This window comes from Protomyctophum bolini (genome assembly GCF_963924005.1).
Source record: "Protomyctophum bolini genome assembly, chromosome: 12".
Classification (NCBI taxonomy): domain Eukaryota; kingdom Metazoa; phylum Chordata; class Actinopteri; order Myctophiformes; family Myctophidae; genus Protomyctophum; species Protomyctophum bolini.
This window is the reverse complement of record NC_137873.1, coordinates 2,065,818-2,091,782: the sequence shown is the minus strand read 5'-3', so window position 1 is coordinate 2,091,782 and position 25,965 is coordinate 2,065,818. Positions and strand designations below refer to the sequence as shown.

Sequence of the window (25,965 nt, the reverse complement as noted above, 5' to 3'; positions counted from 1 at the left end):
TTTACACACTGATTTCCAGAAGGACAACTTTAAAGCAGCCCAGAAATTCACCATGTTTGTGTGCCTCAATGGCCCAGTGGATAAGTCAAATGATATCCGTAGTATACCTAGTAGAAGTGTGCCGGTTCAAACCGGCAAAGACTCATGTAAAAAAACATGGGCTATAACCCATAGTTTTTTTCATTTTTTCAAATTTCCTCAATTTCCGCATTTTGCAATTTCTGAAATTTCCTGAATTCCGCAATTTTCCGCAATTTAGGCTAACTTGAAATTTCTAAAATTTCCTGAATTCCGCAATTTCCGCAATTTTCCGCAATTTAGGCTAACTTGACATTTTTAAAGTTAGCCTAAATTGCGGAAAATTGCGGAATTCAGGAAATTTCAGAAATTGCAAATTGAGGAAATTGAGGAAATTGAGGAAATTTGAAAAAATGAAAAAAACGATGGGTTATAGGCTTAGAAGTGTATATTTGTCTAATATTTGTCTCTAAATGTTTTTGATGAATTGAAAATTGAGGACCCTTATGTAAGCAAGTCTTTTTTCTGGTTTGATCCCCTTAGCAGATTTTGTATTGACCTGTACTTTCCTTGAACTGTACCCATTCTGCAAACTGTTAATACAATTTTAATCAATCATGTGCCATAATGAACCTTGGTTGAAAAAAACTAAAGTTGTCCTTTTAAATTGGTATCCACGTGTTGTAAAGGCTTGAAGTTCAACAAAGGCCCTCACAATCTGTTTTATTGGATTTAGCACATCATCTCAACTCAATAATATTGGGGAGATAACAGTGAAGTGGAGATTGCATTTATATAGCTTTTATCCAAAGTGCTTTACATAGATTGTGCATTACATTCACCCATCATACACCGATGGCAGAGCGGAGGAAAGTAGGAAACCATGCAAGGCATCAATTCAGTTACCTCCACATTGGGAGTAATTAGGGGTTCAGAGTCTTGCTCAAGGACGCTTCGACACTAACTCTGGAGGAACCCGGGATCGAACTGGGAACCTTGTTCCCATCCGGCTCCTCTACCAGCCACTCTACCCATAAAGTTATACATTAACTCTCCTGAGCCACTGCCGCCCCATATTGTCAAATAGTAATTATTATTAGTGCTGCATGATTCTTGCTCAAATGTGAATCTCAATTTTCCTACAAGCATTGAGAAATTTGAGATCACGATTCTCACACAATTCTCATTTTCCCATGAAAATATTTATTAAAAAAAACAAACAAAAACATAAGAGTAACAAATGAATTGGACAGCCAACTAGTGCTGCACGATTCTTCACAAAATGAATTGGACAGTCAACTAGTGCTGCACGATTAATCACGTCTTTGATTAATTGTGCAGCACTACTTTTTATACATTCTCCCATTGGGCAAACTTCTAGTAGCTAAAATACTAGTAAAATAAAACTGTTTCTCATTGTCTATGGCCAGGGGACCTCCTGGAACCCCCTCAAAGACCCCACTTTGAGAACCACTAGTGACAATATACACCTTGAGCATTATTGTTTACAATTTTGCATGCTATCCCCCCCCCCCCCCCCCCAACAGAAACTTCAAAGCCATTGTGCGACTCCTGATGTGGCAGAGCCAGAGAAGCCTATGGAGGAGGAGGAAGATCCTGTTCAGTTGTCTGAACCCTCTCTTCAGGTGTCCTCCCACCAAACTGACGTTGGAGATGGTAAGTGTTGGAAAATCTGCCTTTCAATGGGTGGCTCACTGTCTCATCGGGTCGAAAGTAAGTTGTAGGGAGGGAGACATCGAAAGTGACCCTATTGCACCATAGTAGGGGCTCAGGGGTAGAGTGGTCGGCGGTGGGGACAGTGAGGTTTATACCAGTTGGATCTCAACTCGCCCATACATTTACCCATGGGTAAATGTAATGCACAATCTATGTAAAGCGTCTTGGATAAAGGTGCTATGTAAATACATAATTTACCATTTATAGTAGTAATAGTAGTAGTCTGTTTTTTCACACCTCTTCCGACTTCATTCTAATGACCGTCTGTAGTAAGCTGTAGTAGTCTGTTTGTTGGGGACCTTTCCGCCCTCTGAGACACAGGATATGTGCATACACACTGCTATGGCAATATTGGACTGTCATATTGATCTATCATTTCAAGATGGCATGCATATCACTCACAACCACTGTTGTGGTTGTCCTATCAGGGAGCCATACCCCACCTGTATAGACAAAGTCAGTGTGGCCCATTGTGTGACCTGGGGTGCATACGTTGGTTCAACATACTAACAGGCATTAGTTTGACAACACTACGTCACGATATAATTCGTCATGATGTAATGATGTAATTCTGCAAACTGTTAATAAAGATTTCAATCAATCAATCAAAACGACTCGCTCCCCACATGCCTGGCCGGTTACAACTAACCCATGTCCGGGTTAAAACTCACCTGTGGCTCCCGACATGCGTAGCAGGTTAAAACCAACCTGTGGCTTCCGACACGCGTCGTGGCAGGTTAAAAGTAACCTGTGGCATACTCAGAGGTGGAGACTTAAGTAAATTTACTTAAGTCTCCACCTCTCAGTAAGCCACAGGTTAGTTTTAACACTGGTTTTTGGGTAGGTTTTCATTTGTATTCGTAGCGTCCATTTTGAGTCAAGGAAATGGCTTTCTGCACTAGTTAGTCTATTATAATTTATGAGCGGGAATGGGTATAATTTTACCCATGTGATGTCACTGTCAGCAGCACTGATAAGCACCTTGTGCATGAACATTTTAAACTCTTTCTGAGTGGAATTTCCACTGTCAGTGTCATGTGGGGGGGGCAAAGGAAAATGTGTAATTAAATGCCAACAATGTTTACTACATTGATTGTAGTATTTATTGACAGTTTGCAGAATTACAGTACATTTCAAGCACAACTCAATACAACAAAAATCTGTTAACTGTGAGTGGATGACGAAGCACTAAACTTGTTTACAAGAGGGTCCACCTTGTTCAATTCATCATAACATTTAGAGACAGACAAATATAGTAATATACACTACAAAAAACAGGAAATCATCATCATAAAGGAGGTAAAAAGGGAAAAGAAAACATATACCGGTACAGTCAGTGAGGGGAAAAAGGGGTGGGTGGGGGATTCAGATTTTCAGATTCAGATTTCAGTTTCGAATTGCAGCCATCCGTAGGTGCCCTTTGATAGCATTTTTGAAGGATTCAAGGGATTCGCATGTCTTAATGACATCATTTATGAAGAGTAGGTTTATCCTGCAAGTTCTATTTTAAAAACAATTATGACACTTAAAAGCATGAAAGGTAGCCTATTCGTGTTCCAAACCATGATTTATATTTGTGCACAGATTGCCAGACTGACCACCACCAGAAATCTGATACAAATTCACTATGTTTCACGATGTGATGTGAGCTTGTAGATTGCCTATCTTGGTAATATAATATTTTTTCTAATTAGGTTCTCAGACCTCAATTCACTGGAAAAGACCTCCACACTCAACACTCCTGAAGCCCTTTCAAGCCTCTGAAATAATACGGCTGAGTCTACTTGATGATGGAGATGTTGGAGACTCCATTGATCACACCCCTGCTCTATCTGAATCAACAGAATCAACACTATCGTAAGTAGGGGCAAGAGACAGTGGGGGCAGTAGCATGCCACTTGGACACAGGCCGGAGTCCTGATGATGATAATGGCCATTCACACTAGTTTAATGGCCAGTTATAGCTTAAGTCACTCAGTCACTTCTGATGTTGTTGACATCAATTGCTTAGTGCTTTGTGTCCCCCGTTTCCTTCTTTGTCTCCTATCATTTGAGCAGACAAGCCTTACCCTCCATAAATGTCCCTAAATACATTGTGGATGAAGACTGTCTACTCCAACTGTTTGAAAAGTGTCCAGTGTGCTGCTCCATGTGTAATGTCCAGAAGATGACAATAGGGACCTTCCTGACCGTTTCTCAGCACTGCACCCAATGCCACTTCATCAGAAACTGGAGGAGTCAGCGAACCAAGAAGGTATTTAACTAGCGTGACTAGGCGCAGTCATTGTTATATCGACTTGTATTAATCATATCAATGATTTGGTCAGTGCACAAAAAGTAAGGCAGGAAGAGGCTGGTAAAGTGAAAGACGGCCCCTTGATTTTCGACCACAAGACATTTTATAATGGATACTGTGGTGACTTGAACTTCAGGTCAAGAAAGGACAATACTCTTTATCTTTGATTCTTTATCTCAAGATGTGCAGAACATAGGATTCATCAACATGGCTACATATCTGCTGTCAAAAGAGGAAGTGAACCCTTTTGCCTACATGTGACCATAGGAAAACTGTGCCAACAGATCTACTGATGGACTAATAATGTGGCATGACCATTTATTATTACAATGGAGAAGAGCACACTGTGCACGCACCTGCTAGAATCATTTAAATTCCATCTATCTTTTACAGACGGTGCCCTCGGATTACCCTCGCAGCTGCACCAATGGTCCAGAGAGTTCTGCTGCTGCTGCCATTTCTGAAATGATTGGTTTCAGTGATGAAAATTACTCCTCGGATGAAGGATCTATTGAGGTGGATGAGAAGAAACACAATTCAGATTGTGATTCCGTGGAGCACCACAATATAGACGGCAAGCTTGCAGACAGTGATTCTGATGAAGATGCAAGCAGTGAGTCTGACGCAGATGCAGACGGTGAGTTTGATGCAGATGAAGAACATGAGAATCTCCGCCAGCTCTGTCCTGAATGCGGAAGGTTTTTCCTCAGTCAGAGAAAGAGGCCTCACATATGTCAAACCAAAAGGCCATATTCTTGTAACATGTGTGGCAAGAGATATAAATCTGAGGGTAGACTGAAATTTCACAACAAGATCCATGAGGATGGCTACAAGCATTCGTGCACATACTGCTTCTCAACCTTCAGAACTAGGCATGACAGACTGTTGCATGAGCAGAACCATCCACCTGCAGCAAAGCCCTATCAATGTCCAGACTGTCCAGAGGTGTTTGCCAAGATGCGGGAGCGCCGTGATCACCTGGTGAGTCACAGAGGACCCAAAAGACATATTTGCCTAGTATGCAACACAGATTTTTCAAGTGACCACAAACTGCAGTGGCATGTAGCTGTGCACACAAAAGCAAAGCAGTTTGTATGTGAGGTGTGCCAGCGCTCATTCACTGAGTCAAGCGACCTCAAATCCCACATGTGTGTCCACACAGGAGAGAAACCCTATCAGTGTCAGCACTGTGACAAGTCCTTTAATCACAATGTTCGCTTGAAGAGTCACATCCAGTGTTATCATGGACAAGTCCCTGACCCAGGGGAGAAAGTTCAAATGGAGAAGACAAGTAGGAGTGAGTCTGAAGCAAAAAAAGACGAGACAAATGAAATGGAGAGCAGTGCTGTTGATGCTGAGAAGGCTGAGCAAAGTAAGGACACATGGGCCCGATTCACAGTAGTTTACATATTTTGAACATACCGGCATTCATGAAAATTCCTACTTTTAAGTGTCTGATTCATCCATCAATCTGGGAGAAAAGCTTGCGTATATGTCATTAGGTCAAAAATAAGTAGTTTATAAACTGCACTCATAACAAAAACAATATCAATGGCCAACATTTGTCAAATATAAAATCGAATGCAATCAAGTAATCATGACCTGCTTGTTCAAAGTGCTAAATTGTGTCAATCCTGATTGTTAGATCATTCTGCCAACCGAGCCATGAGAAGAGAGCGCGTCTTCAGGGACCGCACAAACATGTTTGAGGAAAGCGACGAATGGCTACAATGCCAATTCCGTTTACCGAGGCACAGTCTGGTCGAGCTCTGCATTGCACTGGAGCCACAGCTGACCAGACAAACAAACAGGTTAAAAAAAACATGTTTTGAATTTAATGCGTATGTTTTCAATTTGATTATTTTGGCCTTTTTATGCCATGCAGCAGAGCAGTTTGAGAATTGTTTCAAATGTAAGGTGCATTGCATATAACATTGAAGCCTATTTAGTATAATTAGTATTATCATTACAGGTCTCATGCCATCCCCGCACACGTGCAGGTTTTGTGTAGTCTGAGTTTCCTCGCCACTGGGACGTTCCAGAGGGAGATAGCCGAAAGGGCCTACATGTCCCAGCCATCCCTCAGCCGCACGCTTCCACACGTGCTGAATGGCATCATCGGCCTTGCACCACAATACATACAATTTCCATATACTGCTGAACAACAGCGAGAAATAAAACAGAACTTTTTTAACATGGCTGGCTTTCCTGACACAATCGGAGCAATAGGTTGTACGCATGTGCACCTCAAAGCTCCATCTCCCAATCCATCTGCATATTTGAACTGCAAAGGGTGTCATTCAATCAAAGTGCAACTCATTTGTGATGCCGACATGAACATAATTAATGCCGATACCCGCTGGGGGGGTGCCAGACACAACTCATTCATCCTACAAAAGAGCAGTGTGGACATGCGTCTTGCACAGGAGGCTGACGGTGCTGGATGTGCATGGCTCATTGGTAAGTGTTTTGCCTTTCAAAGCTTATTTTGTGCTTTTTCCCCCCTCACTTGGCTACATGGAAATTCAATTCACAGGATTGTATGGCTAACTATTAGCCTATCTCTATAGGTGATAAAGGCTATGCCTTAAGTACCTGGCTGATGACACCCCTGCACACGCCCCAGACCCAACAGGAGCAGGCCTATAATGACAGCCATGTCCGCGCACACGCAATTGTGGAGCGCACTATCGGGGTGCTGAAAGGCCGCTGGCTGTGCCTGGACACGGACAAGGAAGGAGGAAAGCTCCTTTATAATGCCGATAAGGTATGAAATGTATAGTATAACCTCCACATTATTGGACCAAGACCTGAAGACTGTATGCCTATGCTATAACGGTACATGTTTTGTGCAGTCTATTAATTTGCTCCCATCTACAATTACAGGTAGGTAAGATAACCATGGCCTGCTGTGTTCTACATAACATTGCGAATCGCCATGGGGTACCCCTTCCAGCAGCAATGCCCCCACCAACAGACATGCCACCGGACCCACCTATTGAAGCTGAGGACAACAAGCCAGTACTGGCACTGCGCCAGCAGCTAATCGCTCGTTTTTTGAAGTAAGAATTATTATTTATTAAAAACATTTACTGAGAGCCCTTGACATCTCCATCTTGCAATTGCAATCCCGCACCACCACCTGAAACCACCTCCACCCGTTGAGGTGCAGATGCGGCCACTGTAGGCCCACTGCGCACACCAGCTCCTGGGTGGGCAGCAGTGGCAGGCAAGAGATCAGACGCAGAGGTTATCAACTGGTGGTGGAGGAGGAGGAGCAGCAGACCCTGTGGAGCGCTGGGAGATGTCCGGATTCATCATGACATACACTTGTCATCTACACATGTCAGGGACTTACACACTGCTTTGTGTATTGCAAGTTAGTTTTTGCTGAGAGGAATTACACATCCTTTTAGTTTATTAACATGTCGGCGTAAACAAGCTTAGTGAATCGGGACAGAGGAAGGAGAGGATGTAGAGGAAAGCAAAAGTAGAAACCTGTCTTTCCTGTAAATCGTTTTTTCTTTTTTTCAACGTGTAATCCAGGAATACAAGAACACTCACCCCAGGACCTCCCAATCTCAGGGAGGACACTAATATACGGTAACTACAATGCCACTGAGAGGGTTAAGGGGGTCCCATATTCAAGAATGTCTATTTTGTTTGATTTCACTGTTATGTCTATAACTATCTACCTTGCATACTGTCTAAATCGGAAGGAATTTCTGGACCAAATAACAGACCTTATTGGACACATCTTTTTCTGATTTTGTCCTTGCTTTCCTACTCCCTGCCTACATTTTCTTTGTGACAATAAAACTGATTCTGATTCTGAACCATTGTAATTAGAAGAGTTGAGAGAATAAATAAATCGTATTGCCGTTCCTCCAGAAATGATTTGACTCCAGGTTAAAATGATTTGTTATAATTTATATTATTTTTATTTAAACTCTTTCAGAACAAAGTAATCTCTGTCAGTCTACATTTGCTTGTGCGTATCTGCTTTTTTATTATGGAGAACCATCCAAATCGACTTCACACTTTAGGCCAGTCAATCTAAGGTTTGAACCAAAAGAAATTGCAATAGTAATCGTTCAAAGTTTTTTATGATCTTAGGGTCATCCAAATAAAATAATAAAAAGTGTCAATTAAGTAATTAGTGGATCATGATAAAGTCAGGGTTTGAAAGTTGGGGTACCATTTAACGACCTATAGAATTTGTGCCAGGAGCTACATTTGCATGCAAAGGAAATTGACGTCCATCGCCCTCAAATGACATAGTTAAAGGCAGATTGACATACATAATATTGACCATTGTCTTGTGACTGCCCTTTTGATGTCCCTGCCTGTGTGTGTCAGTGAATGGAAGGCGGTGGGAAAGTGCTCTGAATCTTGAACAACACATAGGGGTAACTGTTGGTGTAAGAATTAGATTCTTTTTAATTATTATTTCATATTAAACATGCTTGTGGGACAGGTTTCAAGTGCTTCAAGCGAAACAGAAGGTGGCGGTATAATGCAAAATATGAAGCCAATGCTAGAAAATACCAAAAAAATAAGAATATCGTTTCCTGATCTACTGCTTGATGTACTGTAGACTGCATGCAAAGTTAACTATATCCATAAGAGTATAATTTAAACAATTAAAGTCTTTGTTTCGTGGTCCTTCAAACAAAGTTGTATTAGGTGGAAAAATCCACTCCATGCCAGGTGTTTTTCCCTTAGGTCCTTAAAGCTTCTTCAGATGCAATGGACAAATGCCTTATTTTAGCCAGCAGATGGCATTTTATCTGTCAATCATCGCCCCTATAGCTGCTCTGCCCCCCAACTTCAAATTCGACACACTTGCGTTCCACACCACCACAGGGAGTGCAGTGCCGGTGTCGACCCAACACAGTTAGTGCCCGGTGTCGAGTCTGTCGGATAGCCGGTTGTCCAGAACCAGCACAAAAGCCTCTGCCCGGGCTCTGGACCTGATCACCCCTATATCTCCATATGGAGCTGGCCTGTTCTGACATCACAAAACTTCATATAGGTATCCGGTGTGGTCGCCCATAATCGACAGTGGTGGAATGGGACTTTTGTGGAATCAGGGACAGTTTATTGGCCTTAATTATTTTATATATCACTTCTATATTATCTACGGTTGACCACAAGTCACAACAAGACAACAGTTGTCAGCCTTGTTACTGTAGATTAGATGATCATGGAAATTGCAGATCTACAAGCTCACAGCATGTCCTCCTTATCGTCATTAGTTCACTCATTATGAGAGCTTGTAGATCGGCTACTTTTGGCATCTCAATCTCAATGTGGGATTGTGCAGACCAAAGTAATGATGTGGCGTGTATGTGCTGCCATCTAGTGGTTGAATGTAGTGAACTGACTGTCTGAGTTATTGATTGATAATTGATTGATTACCTGTATAAAAGGTGTGGAGTCCACTGGACCACTGATTGCCTTTTACGTCAGCTTGGTGAAAAATGCCTTCAGTCAAGGAGAGAGTCGCTGCATTGAAACTCCTTGAAGAGAAGTTGTTTGTTGGACCCTGGACTCTGCACTCCCAGGGTAATTCACTTACATGTGAGCGAGAGTTTAAAGCTTAAACTAGTGTCATAATAGGCCTTTGGAGGTGGCGTTTGACTGGTTTGAGTTGAACCACTGTGATTGTTGCGGCTGTTGCCTGACTTGCCTCACATTTTCATTAGAATTATCGGTCTATTCAGCCTTTCTTTGTGTACCCAGCGCTTGCTTTTGCATCTACTGTAGCGGCTGCCCCTTTCAGGACCCTTGGTTAAGATTTTCTGAAGTTTGAACGTTGCTTACCCTAGGGTCCCTGATCGGTTATTAAGCCCTCCGTAGGATGCAGATGTACATACCCTCCGTTCACGGAGAGCGGCGCGCTGCTTGAGTGTTTGTGAGATGTTTCAAAGATGCATAACGCGGCTATAGGAGACAACGGAAACGTGAGTGAAACTGCATTAACCGCCAATGCCGTTATAAGTATTTTTCATCTTTTTTTTTTTTTAAGTTTTGGCTTCTCTGAAATTCTCTCTTCCTCACTTCCTTATTGACTTCCCATTGTACCGCCTCACGAGCGGAGACTGACTTGCTGCGTGTCCCTACGTTACTGCCTCGCACCGACCACCCTGCCCTGGTGCTGGAGACGGTGCAAGGGGAAGTCAATAAGGAGGTGAGGAAGAGAGAACTTCAAAAAAAGATTAAAAATACTTAAAGGCATCGGCGGTTAATGCAGTTTCACCCACGTTTCCGTTATCTCCTATAGCCACGTTATGCATCTTTGAAACATCTCACAAAGTCACCAACACTCAAGCGGCGCCGCCTCTCTCCGTGAAAGAGAGTATGTAAATCTGCATCCCATGGAGAGTGGAATAACCGACCAGGGACCCTAGAGTAAGTGACGTCCTAGCCCCTCTCGGAACCCTCCGTAAAGCTTTTCTGAAATTTGGATGTCACTTTACGTAGGGTCCCTGTGCGTATCTATGTTTTCATATTGAAATGATAGAACGCGGACATAAATATCGTCGGATACGTCATGTCTGCATAGTTTGACGGCTTCTTTTCGTTTGAGTTATTCTGAATGTGTCAACTATAAGTAGTTATAGTATAACATACCGCTGCGAATTCTCCTGGCTTCCGCGCCACAGGAGATATTCGCAGCGGTATTTATAGGTACTTATAGTTCACACATTCAGAAGCCCTCAAACGAACAAAAGCCCTCAAAGAGCGCAGAAGGACGTATCCGAAGGTATTTACGTTTATTTATGTGTGCGTACCCGGTGGCAGGATGGAGGTGGAATAGGACCCCATGCTATCTGGGTCTCAAAAATGTCAGAAACTTCAGTAGTATTGGGTTCTGCTTGTAGGGCTAGTGACGTCCAAACTTCAGAAAAGCTTAACCGAGGGTTTCGAAAGGGGCTACATGTACTGTTGAGTGTTGACTGTTCATATTCTCTTCTCGTTTAGGTCACAGAGTGGTAACTAAGGCAAACCACTCGACCATCTTATGGAGGGGGCTCATCTCCCATCTCAAAGCCTCAGTGAAGGTTAAGGATCGACGCATCCATCTCAAGTCGCACAGTAGCTGTTTTGTTGGCTCTGATGCTATAGATGTGGTAATGGATCATCTCTCCCATGCTAGTGGCTTCGAAGGTATTTTCTAGGCCTACTACAGTGATTCTCACTGAGAATTTATCAGCTTTGTGAAAATGCAGGACCCCCAGTTTATTATGAATTAAGAACCCCTCTTGATATTTATTTTTATTTTTACAGAGGGTAGTAGCTGAGCACAAGTGCTCATTTTCACTAACGCCCTGCACATAGAAACACAAATTAAAACCTTGGAGCTGACCAGTAAAACCTCAGTCTTATACTGTTTGCCGCTAAGCAGCTACACTGGAGCAGTTGGGGGTTCAGTGCCTTGCTCAAGGGCACTTCAGCGGTGTTGGGTGAGTGATGACCAATCACTTCCCGACCCAGATTTTTCCTGCCCGTCAAGTCTTGAGTGTTCATTTAACTCTTGAATGTACAAATGAATGGAACCCGCAAGGGTCCATTTGGAACTCTAGTAGTCTGGACGCTGCATTGAGAACCATTGTACTACTACACCATAAATCTTTCAACAATGTCCTCTGATAGATTAACCACTTGATCCCTATATATTGTTGTATGATGAATAGTAAAAAAAAAAATAGCTGGAAATTGCACTCTGATGCACCGTGAGCTTGTAGATCAGCCATTTTTGAAAAGGTGCCTATACCTATAATGTGCTCAGGTTGAAGGTGATTCAAATTAATGAATTATATGATGCCACAATACTGTTGATTGAAAAAGGTTAAAATGAAATTTAGATGCAAGGTTAATTTGTTTACCTGGCATCCAATAGTTGCAATGTACAGATTTGTTTTTTCAGATGTTATATTGTTTAGACTGATTCTTGGTTTATGATCCTAAATCCTAATTTACTGAGGTGCTAAAACGGTCTCTCTGCATTTGTTGTATGTCGCTCCAAAGAGTGTCTGCTAAAGGATGCCTAAATTGATTAATGGTACCCCTCCCACCACCATCACTTTCTTCACAACTGCAGGTGTTGATATCCAACGGGACAAGATTGTGTACATCTGTCAGGCATTGTTGAACTGCAATGTGTTTGAAGCAGTGGACACCAAAATGTTTGGGAAAGACAAGAAGCAGGATGTGTTTCAGGACAGCAAAAATGCTCTCTACAGGTTAGTCTCTCACACACACACACACACACACACACACACACACACACACACACACACACACACACAATTGGTTTTATAACACTGCAATCTGAATATGCTGTGAAATATTTAACAGGTTCCTGGACACAGAAATGCCCCCAACGGGTGAGTTGGAGACAGGCGAGCTCTGCCATGGAATCCTCAACTTACTGTGCTGTGCTCCTACAGACGGGTATGCAGAAAGGCTCGTATATCAATTTTGATCTTTTAGTTTTTACTTGGCATTTGTAGTTTTAGCACCATATATAATATACATAGTGATCAGCCAATCACAAGCCAATGTTTGTGTTCAAACAAACCCGTAAAGCTGGGCATAGGAGGGGCTAGCGCCCCTCAAAAACAACTACTGCAATATGAGCTTTCAATTATCTTTCTTTATGTTGTTTAGGCATGAACATCCAACTTCTAGTTCCAACTCTGCATTACCGCAATCATGTAAGTCAGCCATTTCATCACAACTAAACGCTATTGGCCATAAGATGGTCTCAGACAAGACCACCCAAAAGGAAAAATATCCACAGTAGGCTATGGACTTTGTTCTAAATGTGGGAACTGCCCATAGATCCGAAGTCCCGTTAGTCCGAACATGCATTAAGGTTGCTTGCGGGCACCCTACTACAGTATTTTTGCCCTGACACACACTGGGATGCAGTGTAGAAGCTACCCCTCTTGTGTCAGTACTTTCAGTACTAACTGGAAGTAGAGAACTATCCGTTAGGACTGTCCGTAACCCAGACATGTTCTGGCCTGGGCATGTCATAAATGGGGGAATATGGTGACAATTTCAAATCTATAGGCTTATATTGATGGACACACACACACACACACACACACACACACACACACCAAGTATAGACCCTGGTCAGCTGAAGTATAGGTGGTTAACTGTAATACTCCTCCCATCTCTGTCTTCTTCCATTGCAGTTGTGGATGAACTGTGGCAGGAACAGACCATGGTCAGGCTGTTAACAGTGGTAGAACTCCCCATGCTGGATGGATTGCTTCAGAGCAACCAGAACCCCTCACCTTCTCCATGTCGTCAGCGGGCTCAGGACAAACCAGACCTCGTCTACAGCAGCAGCAGTCACCTGGACAGACGGGTCCTCAAGGCGCTTAGAGACTCAGAGTACGTAGGTGGTAACCGTTAGATCAGCTGTTATTACTAAAGCCAGAGGATATGTTTTTTTGGCGGTCCTTGGCATGTGAGTTTGGGAACCTTTTGATTGAATATTTTATTAGACAATATATAATTGCAAACTGCACAAGGTACAGTCTAGCTGTAGGGAAAGCTTGAATTATCATCTTTCAATCTGCAAAACGTTTGTTTCATAATAATCCACCGTAGACATGTTATGAGCTACTTTCTGTCAAGAAATTCTGTGCAGGTGATTATTTTTCCAAGTGTGGAGTTTGGAGGTCACTGAATGGTCCTTTTGAGGGAAGGGGGCAGGGCATTCCACACTTGAGTAGCAGTGCTGTGGAAGGTGAATTCTGCCCAAGAATCTTGTCCTTTGATTTACTCTTTTGATCGCCCTTGTTGCCATGCTTTCGCCTGTCAGTATATTGCCAGGATAGATATTTTCTCATTTTGGTTAAGGTGCAACTTGCGGATCAAGCGGTTAGTGCTGACGTTTGTCATTTTGATACATTCTGGGAAAAGCCAAACTGTTGAGGAAAATTATAGCTATCAAAGAAAAAAGCTACTATAGCGGCCTACTTGTGTTTTAACGGGCACAGCTTTCTTTCTTTTTTTTACTGAACATTTATAAGCTTTATAAGCTTTATAATTGGAATACAGTAGCCTACTGGGGGTTTCACATCACCTTTTTGTCTTCTACTAAGAAATGTGTTATTTCTTGTCTTCCTCAGGGAGGATGAGTGGTTCTGTGCAGCGCTGGACTGTCTTGACAGCCTCCCTGATCAGCCAGTGGTGGAGCTCAGCAGGGAGCTGCCCAGATGCTCCGCTCATGATCATGACCGTCACAGTCCTGGCTACACTACGGCAGGTAGTCGCAATGCAAATGAAAGCAAGTGTCTTCACCTAGACAATTTATATTCTGTCCAAATCGTTTCTTGTCAGTGAGTGGAAAACATAACCTATGTTCAAATGTAGTCATTAGTCACTAGCTCTTTTTCATTGTTTTTCAATGCATAAAACAACAGAATGAGCCATTTTAACCAAGTGTCCAGCCCCTATTTTGGGCGTGTACACCAACATTGTAAATGGCCAAGGCCAACGCGTTAGAGTTGCAAGTTTCTGCCTGACAAAAGAATAATGCTGCATACCACGGTTTAGGGTAAAAAACACTGTCTGAAGTTGATCTTTGATTGTGCAGTGCCTTTTTACATTAAACACTATGCAGGTTGACCAAAAGGTGACCACATAGCAGTAGGGCGGGTCATACTTTTTTTATTTTTGAAAATCAAAATGCTTGGGTGTCTATTTTGTGTGTTTTTTTCTGGAGAATTCAAATATGAAATTATTTTTTGGATAGGACAACTCTTACCTACATGAATTTGCATTTTTAAATCACTAATTGTACCCGTTCTACCTCATTTATAAGATTTAAAATCCAAAGGAAATTCTAACATGTGGGGTGTCTAAATTACTTGTTTTTTTATGGAGAATTCAAATATCACATTATTTGTTGGATAGAACAACTCTAACCTACATTATTTTGTACTTCTAAGTTGCTTATTTTGCCCGTTTTAACCTCTTTTTAGGATTTTCAAAGACATAAAGGACATCATTTATATTGACAAAGTCAAATCAAATTTACATTTATTGACAATTCAAGTGCATGTACTGTATATATCACTGGATAAAAGTACAATGATCAATCATCACTTTCTGAACTTTACAAGGTTGAATAAGTCCTGCTTTGACTCAGCTTTAGACATCAGCCTCCTGCTGGTCTCCTGAGCCCTGATTCCTCCATCCCTCTTTTCCAGAGAAGTAAATAGCAGAAGCCTCAGTCACCATTTTGACCACCCTCTCAATGCTTTGAGTGTGGCAAGGCCAGTTGGGCACCTCCATGGGGGTGTCGATGAAGTTCTTAATCTCTGAGGTGCAGGTGAGAGGTGGCTCTGACACACCTTCTGACCAGCGAATCAATCCACCAATGCTGGAAGCATCATGATTGATCTCAGGTGTACTTCTGGATCTTACAGAGTTGTCTCCCAGCTGAGTGTCTGGGTCTCCTTCTCCCCTGATGGCCAGGATTCTCTTCACCCCCTCAATCCTCTCCTTCTGATCCTTCGAGCACAGTAGTGTTTGGAGGATGGCTTCACTGTGGGCATACCAAGCAGATCTTGTAACAGTTGGCATCACAATGTTCAATACCTGCTTCCTCTGGGACTTGAGACAGTCCAGCTGAAACAGTATGTGCCTAGGCCCTTAAATCCAGGACTCCTTCACCTTCACATTGAACCAACAGGGATAATACACTCCAATTATGTATTCAACAATGTCCTTCAGTTTTGTCAGATTTTTTCCTTTCAGTCCATGCTTTGACACCCAGATCCTGAGAAGTCTGTTTGCTGTGGTGAGCCAGCGGCTGTGGTTTACTGGCCCGGCAGGCCAGTGGCAGGTTGACTTCAGTGTGTGTACTGTACTGACTGACTGACCCCAGGCCAGTGGCAGGTTGACTTCAGTGTGTGTACTGTACTGACTGACTGACCCCAGGCCAGTGGCAGGTTGACTTCAGTGTGTGTACTGTACTGACTGACTGACCCCAGGCCAGTGGCAGGTTGACTTCAGTGTGTGTACTGTAGTAGGGACAGTAAACCACAGCCGCTGGCTCACCACAGCAAACAGACTTCTCAGGATCTGGGTGTCAAAGCATGGACTGAAAGGAAAAAATCTGACAAAACTGAAGGACATTGTTGAATACATAATTGGAGTGTATTATCCCTGTTGGTTCAATGTGAAGGTCAAGGAGTCCTGGATTTAAGGGCCTAGGCACATACTGTTTCAGCTGGACTGTCTCAAGTCCCAGAGGAAGCAGGTATTGAACATTGTGATGCCAACTGTTACAAGATCTGCGTGGTATGCCCACAGTGAAGCCATCCTCCAAACACTACTGTGCTCGAAGGATCAGAAGGAGAGGATTGAGGGGGTGGAGAGAATCCTGGCCATCAGGGGAGAAGGAGACCCAGACACTCAGCTGGGAGACAACTCTGTAAGATCCAGAAGTACACCTGAGATCAATCATGATGCTTCCAGCATTGGTGGATTGATTCGCTGGTCAGAAGGCGTGTCAGAGCCACCTCTCACCTGCACCTCAGAGATTAAGAACTTCATCGACACCCCCATGGAGGTGCCCAACTGGCCTTGCCACACTCAAAGCATTGAGAGGGTGGTCAAAATGGTGACTGAGGCTTCTGCTATTTACTTCTCTGGAAAAGAGGGATGGAGGAATCAGGGCTCAGGAGACCAGCAGGAGGCTGATGTCTAAAGCTGAGTCAAAGCAGGACTTATTCAACCTTGTAAAGTTCAGAAAGTGATGATTGATCATTGTACTTTTATCCAGTGATATATACATGCACTTGAATTGTCAATAAATGTAAATTTGATTTGACTTTGTCAATATAAATGATGTCCTTTATGTCTTTGAAAATCCTAAAAAGAGGTTAAAACGGGCAAAATAAGCAACTTAGAAGTACAAAATAATGTAGGTTAGAGTTGTTCTATCCAACAAATAATGTGATATTTGAATTCTCCATCAAAAAACAAGTAATTTAGACACCCCACATGTTAGAATTTCCTTTGGATTTTAAATCTTATAAATGAGGTAGAACGGGTACAATTAGTGATTTAAAAATGCAAATTCATGTAGGTAAGAGTTGTCCTATCCAAAAAATAATTTCATATTTGAATTCTCCAGAAAAAAACACACAAAATAGACACCCAAGCATTTTGATTTTCAAAAAAAAAAAAAGTATGACCCGCCCTAACATAGCAGCCACTTTTTGAAGGTGCTGTTCAGAGCTCTTCTTTTGGCCTAGCAGAGTGCTTGGACAAGCAGAGCTGTTCGTCAAGAGTTTATCTGTGTTCACCTGACAGCTTATGTGTTGTTGTTTTGTAGCACAGAATGTGCGGATTTGATTGGCTGAGCACGGAATGTGATGTATGATAAGAGCGCCCCTCACTTTACACACGCGTGCGTGCGTGCACGCATTTCAATTTTGACAAATACACCTGACAGCTTGTTTACAAAAGATTGATATATGAAAGGCAGTGTTTTCCTTCATCCTTCATAAAAGGTCAATAGATTAGAGGCTACAATTTGGGTTGCATGCATGTTCAGTGAGTAATAAGATTGTCCCTTTTTACTGTATAATTCAGAGTAACACTATTTAACGTGCATATCTTTAGATTGTATTTATAAATCGTTCAGAGAAGAACTATGTTAATTTCAACACAGTAAGGTTTGTGTCTACCCCAGGCCTGGTTGGGTTCTGTCTGGATCCCATGGGCCAGAGTAAGCTGCTGATTTATGAGGCCTTGGTCAATCACTACAGCCACACAGACAGGCCTGCCCTGCTGCCCAATCACATGAGTGACGTCTACACCGCCATCATTGACCTGCTGGGTGAGAAGTGAAAAATCAGACCCTTCACATAATGATTTTCTTTATCTATTGTAGGGCAGGCCTACCCCTGCTGGATTCTAAAGTGATGGGAATGTCTTATGTTTCTAGTGAATCTGTAACTATTAGTTCAAATTAAACTTGATGCAAACTAAGTATATTTATTTATAGCAAAACTAATGCTCGACAACAAAGCCCTGTTAAACTTGAAGGACCCTTTCTCATACACAACCAAATGTTGCCAATGTTTACTCCTTGTTCTTCCTTTTAATCTTTACAATAAAGTGGACATTAGACTGGAAGGGTTGGTACAGTAGGATGACACACCCATAACATGCACGCCAAAGTGCAATTGCAGTTTGTAACTCCACGTCCAGTCTTAACCTGAGTTTAATCATCATTCTACTGTATAAGCCATCTGAGGTGTATCATGGGTGTTTTCCTGCCAAATGCAACCATCTGAGGTGTATCGTGGGTGTTTTCCTGCCAAATTACATATCCATTCTAGGTACCCTTTACGCTGGTTTCTCTCTCCCTAGTGAATGCAAAGCTGGACAAGGCACTTGAGGCCCTGCAGCTCTGTCTGAAGCTGCTGCCTCCTAGCTGTAGAGAGGAGCTGCACAAGCTTCTGACTTTCCTGGCTCTTGCAGCTAACCCTGGGGCGATAAAACTGGACAAAGAGGTTGGAGACACACACACACACACACACACACACACACACACACACACACACACACACACACACACACACACACACACACACACACACACACACACACACACACACACACACACACACACACACACACACTCTCACTCACTCACTCACTCTTTCTTAAAGGATCAGTCACCCAAGGTACTGCAGCGTGGCACAGGAGGACTGTATTTAACCCCATTTTCAGCTTGAAATATTATCGCAAAGAGTAGTACTTTTCTTATAGGCCAACTTCCAAAGCAGTGCCATATTTGGCCTGACTTGTTGAGAATTGGTTTTTATGTTTTGGTTTAACACTAGCTGTGTGCTGTTGTACTTTTAGATGGAGAACAGACAGGCATTGGTGAGATCCTTCAGCAGGGCTTTTCTCCACAGCAAGAAGCTCTCCATGGAAAGGGATCAACTGATGGTGCTCTTCATGATTGACAACAGAAAGGAAATCTTCAAGGTAGCGTACTGTAGACTATGAACTTAAATAAATATAGCAGACATTTTGACTAATGTGCTGTAGAATATACAGTAGCAGAAGGCTACTAGGCTCTCTTCTAAACGAGAGGCTTGGAGCTGATTATTAAGAGACTTGAATTTACGGACACATATTTGTGAGCTCATAATATCCAACAAACTATTTTTGTCTAGGGTGCAGTGCTACAGTCTGCTGTTTCCCAGAAAAAACTCAAAATGCCCTTTGCCCTCCTTTTACTTGGAGGAAAGCTCGTGGGGTGACCAAAATGAGGGGTCAACCTCTCAGGGTTTTCTGAGCACATAAAGTTGACTGGCTATCCATCCGTCCATTAATTGTTAAGAGATATGAGCATCACGCCTGTGACAGACATGCGCAGAGATAGTTCAGTCAGGAAACCTCAGTGCAGTTGCTGCCGGCCCTTAATTGGGGCACCTCAGCATCACATTCACATCCAATCACACACTCATTCCATCTTCATACCGGCTATTTAAACTGGAAGTTTGAACTGCTCAATCTGCTTGCTTGTTTGCTGCTGCACACTGATAATGCTGCGCTGCTGTCTGCCTACATTTTTGCCTCTCACCCTCCTCCACCCCAGCTACCACCTGTCGTTTTGGATCTGCTGTTTAGGTACGAGGGATTCGGAGTCCCTATGGTTGGGACTGATGCGCTTGATCCGAGTACCTAAAAAGCAGATCCAATTAATCGCCAAACCATATTACATATATTGCTCATTTTATATTCAATAAATAATATATTCCATCCATTCTTGAGTTGTCCTGACTGAAGTTCTAGGCGGACGTGCTGATGGATGTAAATGGATTACACTGTTTCACCTACTATCAATCAGCATTGTCTTCACTGAATCGTTTGTTCTAAATGGTGCATTTATATATACGGTTTCCATCTAGCTCCTCTGCTGGCTACTCTACCCCTAAGCCACTGCCACTTATTTCTGTGCCTTTATAGATACCTGGGGCTCTACACAAGAAGGTCAGCGATATTTTGGACAGAATCTCGAATGGGACTCAACCAGATGTAACGGGTAAATAATTTTCAAGAAATTATTTGTAATGGAAAACTTAATGGATAAATGTAAAACATAATGGCCTGGGGAGCCACATAGAATGCTTACAGTCACCATAGGTTGCAGTTTACCATTGCTCCCATTCACATTGAATGTCCCTGACTAGACCATCTCAGCGTCTCTAATATCATAGACAAACATTAGGTTTGCTACTCAGGGGGGCAAAATGTTCATTGGTCATTGGTCAAATTAAATTGATGATTTGTATGGTATATATTGGGGGGTTTTGAGAGAGGTAGGGTGGTGCCTTAGCACCCTCTACTGACCTGCAGACACCACTGGCACTGCTGAGCATAATCTTTGTGCATAAATCTAATTGTTTTATTTTTTATCTCCTAGGCTCTACATTCTGCCAGCAGGACCCTAGCAGCATCTATCCTGACACTACCAGGAGCAACACAAACCAGCATCTGTGCGATTTGTTGAAGAACATCCACCTGGACCCTAAAATCTCGGCCAAGGAGAGAAAGCGCCTACTGGGTCAATTTCACCAAGCCCACCCAGTGATATTTAATGACTACTTTGGTGATTCTGCTCTTGATGTATTGTAAATGTTTTAGTAGGAACACCAGGTTGAAAGTATGTGTCCTGTCTGTTTTAATATGTGATAGCCCTGTCAAAAATATTAAAGGCTTTTTAAATGTTCTTGCTCAAGAGTGTGCTTGAAGCCTCTCCCGATTCACTAGAAAGTAGTTTTAACTTGGTGAGCACCTCATCACCAGGACTGGGGTTGCTCTGAATCTCGGCAGCACTCGGCTCGTCTTTGTTCTTCAACATATGACAATTATTTGACTAAACTGCAGTCTGACCTAGTGTTGGCTGATATCTGGGGCCATTTGATTGCACTGATTCAGCAGTTTCTTTTTTTTTTAATGGGGGACATGTGAATGGGCTTGAGGCATGCAATACTGTGGCTGTCTTTGTTTGCTTTTGTTTTTGTATGGTGTGGATGGTGTAGATAAACTTTTCCACCAGAAAGGTGCCAACCTTTCCTCCTTACATCATATTTGGTATTGATGAGGAGTATTTAGGATACTGTAAGGAGTTATCCAATACTGGATGACTCCACAGTCTTAAGGTTTTGGATAAAGTGGATGAAGTATGTTAGGATTAGAAATTACATTTAATGACCACTGTTGTGGCTGATAATAATTTACAAATAAATTACTCATGCCGGCAGGCTAAGCCTGGGAGCTAAAAACAAACTGTAATGACGCGCGACAAAACAATGATAAAATGATTCATATCCAAACAAGCTCAAAGTTTAAAACGTTTATATAGCTCAGTGCACAAAATATTACAATACAATAAATATATATATATGCAATAAATATGTGCAAAGAATCTAATAAATAACAGTCAAACAGTGAGCAAACAACGTGAATGAATCAAACTATACCAAAGTGTATTGTGCGGTCAACAAAGTGTATCCTCCCAGCTCACCCTGCCTCCAAGTTCAAACAGCCTTAGGAGTGAGCTGGTTCAGACGCGCATATTTGTTGACTACCAAGGGCCACCCACAGAGACGCTCCCACCAATAACGGGACGTCAATGCGGTGCCCACACCCATCACCAACCAAGTGACAACCACCGTAGCTAAGCACTCTTTGGCTCCTACATTCCGGCCCCTAATTAAGCCTTGCATTAATTAACTATTATCAATTATGTAGGAGCCCTTAATTAGCTTTAGCAAAGTTACAATAATTCCCAAATGTAAAGTCAATGCAAATTAATTCAGAATAATGCATCATTTTCTCCATCGATAGGATCTCCATTCCTCCATAAACTCTCCACCTGCAAAATAGAGACAAAGCGAGAGGATTCGGAGCATGAGCGCCCCGAGTAAGACTTCATGGCTCCTCTGCTTCTTGAAGAAGACACACTTTAGTAATGGGCCTATCCAGGCAGCTTGAGCTGCCTGGACTCTGATGGTCTGCATCTCCTCATGCACCTTCTCATCCTCCAGACCAGACTGGACGAGAAGCCTCCTCTTCTGAGCCAAATCCAACAACAGTCTCCTAAACCTGAGAAACCAACCAACCATCTTTCTCAGGCGGAACCAGGGCGAGAAGTGGGTACTGAACTGCATGACCAAGTCTGCCTGCTCATCAGCTTGGATTGCATTCACAGAGGCCACCATCTTAACTTCAGGATCCTCTAGAGAGACCTTTCCAGCAAGATCAGACTCCGTTTCAGGTTCAACAAGGAACTTGGGTCCTGCCACCCAAGCATCGGACTTCAGGAAGGATTCCACTCTGGTCCCTCTGGAAGCCAAGTCCGCTGGATTACTCAACGTGTCAACGTATCTCCACTGAGAAGGACTGGACATTGTAAGTATCTCGGAGACACGATTTGCCACAAATGTCTTGAACCTTGATGTTTCATTCCGGATGTATTTCGGTAACAGGTATGTGACCGTGCCATACCAGTCCTCGCTAGCATCCGCGAAGTGATGCGATTGAGCGGAAGTGACTTCTCCAAACTTGGGAGGTTTCAAGCACCTGCACAAGCGAAACTCTTCGATGAGATGAAGCTCCTCCAGCCAGACTGTCCACTCCCGGACAGTGCTTACTGGCAAAACATCATCCCAGCCCAGCTGATCCCTGCACAGGCGTTGAAGTAGCCTCTTGGCGCTCAGCACCACAGGTGCAAGAAACCCCAACGGATCGTGTATGGAGCTAACGGTGGACAAGATCCCTCTCCTTGTCAGAGGTTTGTCCTTGAGTGTGATCTTGCACTCGAAAGCATCCGACTGGACACACCAGTGTACGCCCGGAGCCCTTTCCACAGGCAAATTGTCATTGTCCAAGTCAAGATCCTTGACATCCACCGCTCTTTCCTGTGGAGGTATGGCAGCGAACACAGCATATCTGTTGCTAATCCACTTTGTTACCTGAAAGCCTCCTTTAGCACACAGAGCCCGATGTTGGTGATATAGGGACACTGCCTCTTTTTCGGGGTTCGTATGGAACGAACAGTCCTCGTCAAATCTCCTTTTGAGAGCCGGGGTACGCTGCTCAACAACCTTCCTAACTGAGCCATTGACGGCCTCCATGAAATTCAAGTCTTCCCTAGACATTCCAAGCTGTTCCTCCTGAGCACATTCAGGGAAGTCTGCCTTCATCTGCTGCTCCCACACCTGGTCTAGTCTTGCGACTGCAATCCGATTGACGGTTACGTCATGGCTCGTGTAAGTGGTGTCAGTAGTGCAGTCACCCCTAAGAGGACCAATCACGGTCCAACCCAACATGGTTCGAATGGCATAAGGACCACCAGACTCACTTCTGACCACCTCCCATGGCTCTAGAGCCTTGGGGACGTTGGTGCCAATAAGAAGATCCACTCCTGAGTCGATTGCTGTGATGTCTATGTGCTCAAGGTGCGGCCAGTTCCGCAGATCTTCCTGCCTGGGAATGTTGCCTTGGTGGACAGGCATGCACTTCTGCGTGAATATTTCAGGTAGCTCACAGAAACAGTCTGTGTCCAGCCCAGCTACCTCCAAGTCCATCACAATGTGACTGCCCACCACCTTCTCCTGACCCATTGTCCGTAGGAGAATATCTGACTTTCGTCCTGAGAGGTTCAGCCGTTTCATTAGCCCTTCTGTACAGAAAGTAGCCGAGCTTCCAGGATCAAGAAATGCATAAGTGACCACTGTTTTATGACCCTTCCTAGACTTCACTCGAACCGGAATTATAGCAAGTGTGCACTCACCATCTCCGGCCCCAGTAAGACCGCTGGACTGAACTGAGATCAGAGCACTTTCATCTGCTGTTCTCTCTTCACCTTTGGCCTGCATAGGACCTTCCCAGTCTTGGGAATAGATATGCAGCATGCTGGGATGTTTCATACCGCACACCTTACACACCAGGCGTTTGCGACATTGTTTGCTTTGGTGCCCAGTGCACATGCAGCCAAAACACACCCCTTTCTCTTTCAAGAAGGACATCTTATCGATGTGTGTCTTCCTTTCCAATAAAGAACACAGGTCCAAGGTGTGACCTGCTCCACAAAGCAAGCAAGCTCCAGGTGAGCTCCTCTCTCTATTCCATCCAGTGTCATTGTCCCCTTCGACTGTAGCGACAGTGGTCGCAAAGCTACTTCCCCTGGGTTTAGAAAAGGACTGGGATTTGGTAGTTCTCGATACTGCCGGGGAAGAATCCTGTAAGTCTCCGAACAGGGGGTCGCTTGCAATCTTCACCTGCCATTCGATGAATTCAACAATGTTGCGAAAGGTGGCTCTGCGCTGGTTCCTCTCCTGCAAACTGCAAGCGACATCTCTCCACTTATCCCTTAGCTTATAGGGTAACTTCCTGATAACAGTCTGCATGTTAGCAGGAACATCCAGCTCATAGGTGGATTCAAACTCTCCCAGAGCGTTGAAGCAGGACCGCAGCAAGAAGCTGTAAGATTGAAGCGTGTTCACGTCCTCGGACTTTAGCGCTGGCCACAAGAAGACCTTGTCCATGTATGCTGAGGTGATCTTCAATGAGTTGCCAAAGTGTTCTTGTAATAAGGATTTGGCCTTGGCATAGCCATTTTCGGAAGACATATGATGACAGCTCCGAACCATGTCTCTGGGCTTTCCTTTGGTATACTGCTCGAGAAAGTACAAACAATCCTTGGCGCTGCGAGTCTTCTCCTCAATGCAATGCTCAAAGGCTCTCATAAATGTTTGGTATTCCAAAGGATCACCGTCAAAGGCTTGAATGTCACGGCGCGGGAGAAAGAACAACGACTGCTGTTCGGCCAGCAAAGAGGTTATCTCGTTTTGTTTCTCCAAAACAGAGATCAGCTGACCATGATTGGCGCTGCCTTGCGATAAAGGTGCAGGATGGTGTGACTGCAGCTGCTGCTGGGGATGTACTTGAGGGTTATACCCTCCACTTTGTTGCACCCTAACCGTCTCTGGCCTTGGCTGAGGCTGGTATACTGCAGCGTGAGATAAAGGTGCAGGCTGGTGTGACTGCAGCTGCGGCTGGGGATGTACTGGAGGGTTATACCCTCCACTTTGTTGCACCCTAACCGTCTCTGGCCTTGGCTGAGGCTGGTATACTGCAGCGTGAGACTGCAGCCCCATGTTCTTCGCATTAGGTCGAGAATCCAATAAAGGTGGACGCGATACTGGCTGCTTAGGCCTAGCGTCAAGCGAATGGGAACGTGACTGTGGTTCACATATTGAAGTATGCTGAGATGGATGCCTCCCTGACACAGGCACAAAGGTCTCAGCATCAACATCCAACAGCGGAAGCCTTTTCTCAATGTAGGAATTCATCCCATCTGCCCTACTGGTTACAGCACCAGACACTCGAGAGCTGCCAGAAACCTTCAAGACACTTATTCTAGCTGCAGATGCTGCTATATCAGTCTCCAACTCTAGCCGCTCTTTCTTTCTTTTAAGCTGCGCTCTGACCTGTTCCTCTTGCTCTTCCAGATCCTGTTTCTCCTGGAGCATATTCTGGCGAACGAGAAGAGCTGCCAAGTCTGCTTCTGCCATTACACGTGCAGATGCAGTAGTTGAGGCAGTGGTACTAGTGGACCTACACTTACTACCTGCAATGCTCCTTTCCCTTGATGCTTCAACTGCAACATTTGAAATACTATCATCAGGGTCAATGTCATCAACGACTGAGGGTACCACCTCATCCTCATTGCCTTCTGTAACACAAATAACATCATCGTTATTTACTTCATTCAATGTTACAACATGAGGTGTGTGTGACTGAGTAACTTCCTGTAACTGAGCTGCACTTTGAAGCGGGCCATT

At 43.6% G+C, this 25,965-nt stretch overlaps 2 protein-coding genes across 2 annotated transcripts; both read left to right on the top strand.

Moving 5' to 3' along the window:
• Positions 1 to 3,487: 3,487 nt before the first annotated feature.
• Positions 3,488 to 6,485, top strand: LOC308325397 (uncharacterized protein; the record flags this gene model as incomplete). Its single annotated transcript, XM_080777884.1, has 6 exons — positions 3,488 to 3,612; positions 3,814 to 4,009; positions 4,445 to 5,423; positions 5,697 to 5,862; positions 6,024 to 6,163; positions 6,478 to 6,485. Exons 2-6 carry the CDS (start codon positions 3,905 to 3,907, stop codon positions 6,483 to 6,485), a joined length of 1,398 nt encoding a protein of 465 aa, XP_080634010.1. The 5' UTR covers positions 3,488 to 3,612; positions 3,814 to 3,904.
• Positions 6,486 to 11,190: 4,705 nt separating this feature from the next.
• Positions 11,191 to 20,749, top strand: LOC308325396 (DEP domain-containing protein 7-like; the record flags this gene model as incomplete). Its single annotated transcript, XM_080777883.1, has 13 exons — positions 11,191 to 11,224; positions 12,159 to 12,300; positions 12,416 to 12,511; positions 12,728 to 12,774; positions 13,264 to 13,465; positions 14,209 to 14,345; positions 15,349 to 15,413; positions 16,434 to 16,764; positions 17,787 to 17,933; positions 18,470 to 18,612; positions 18,968 to 19,093; positions 20,081 to 20,156; positions 20,538 to 20,749. The coding sequence occupies 13 exons, from the start codon at positions 11,191 to 11,193 to the stop codon at positions 20,747 to 20,749; spliced, it is 1,758 nt and encodes a 585-aa protein (XP_080634009.1).
• Positions 20,750 to 25,965: the final 5,216 nt, after the last annotated feature.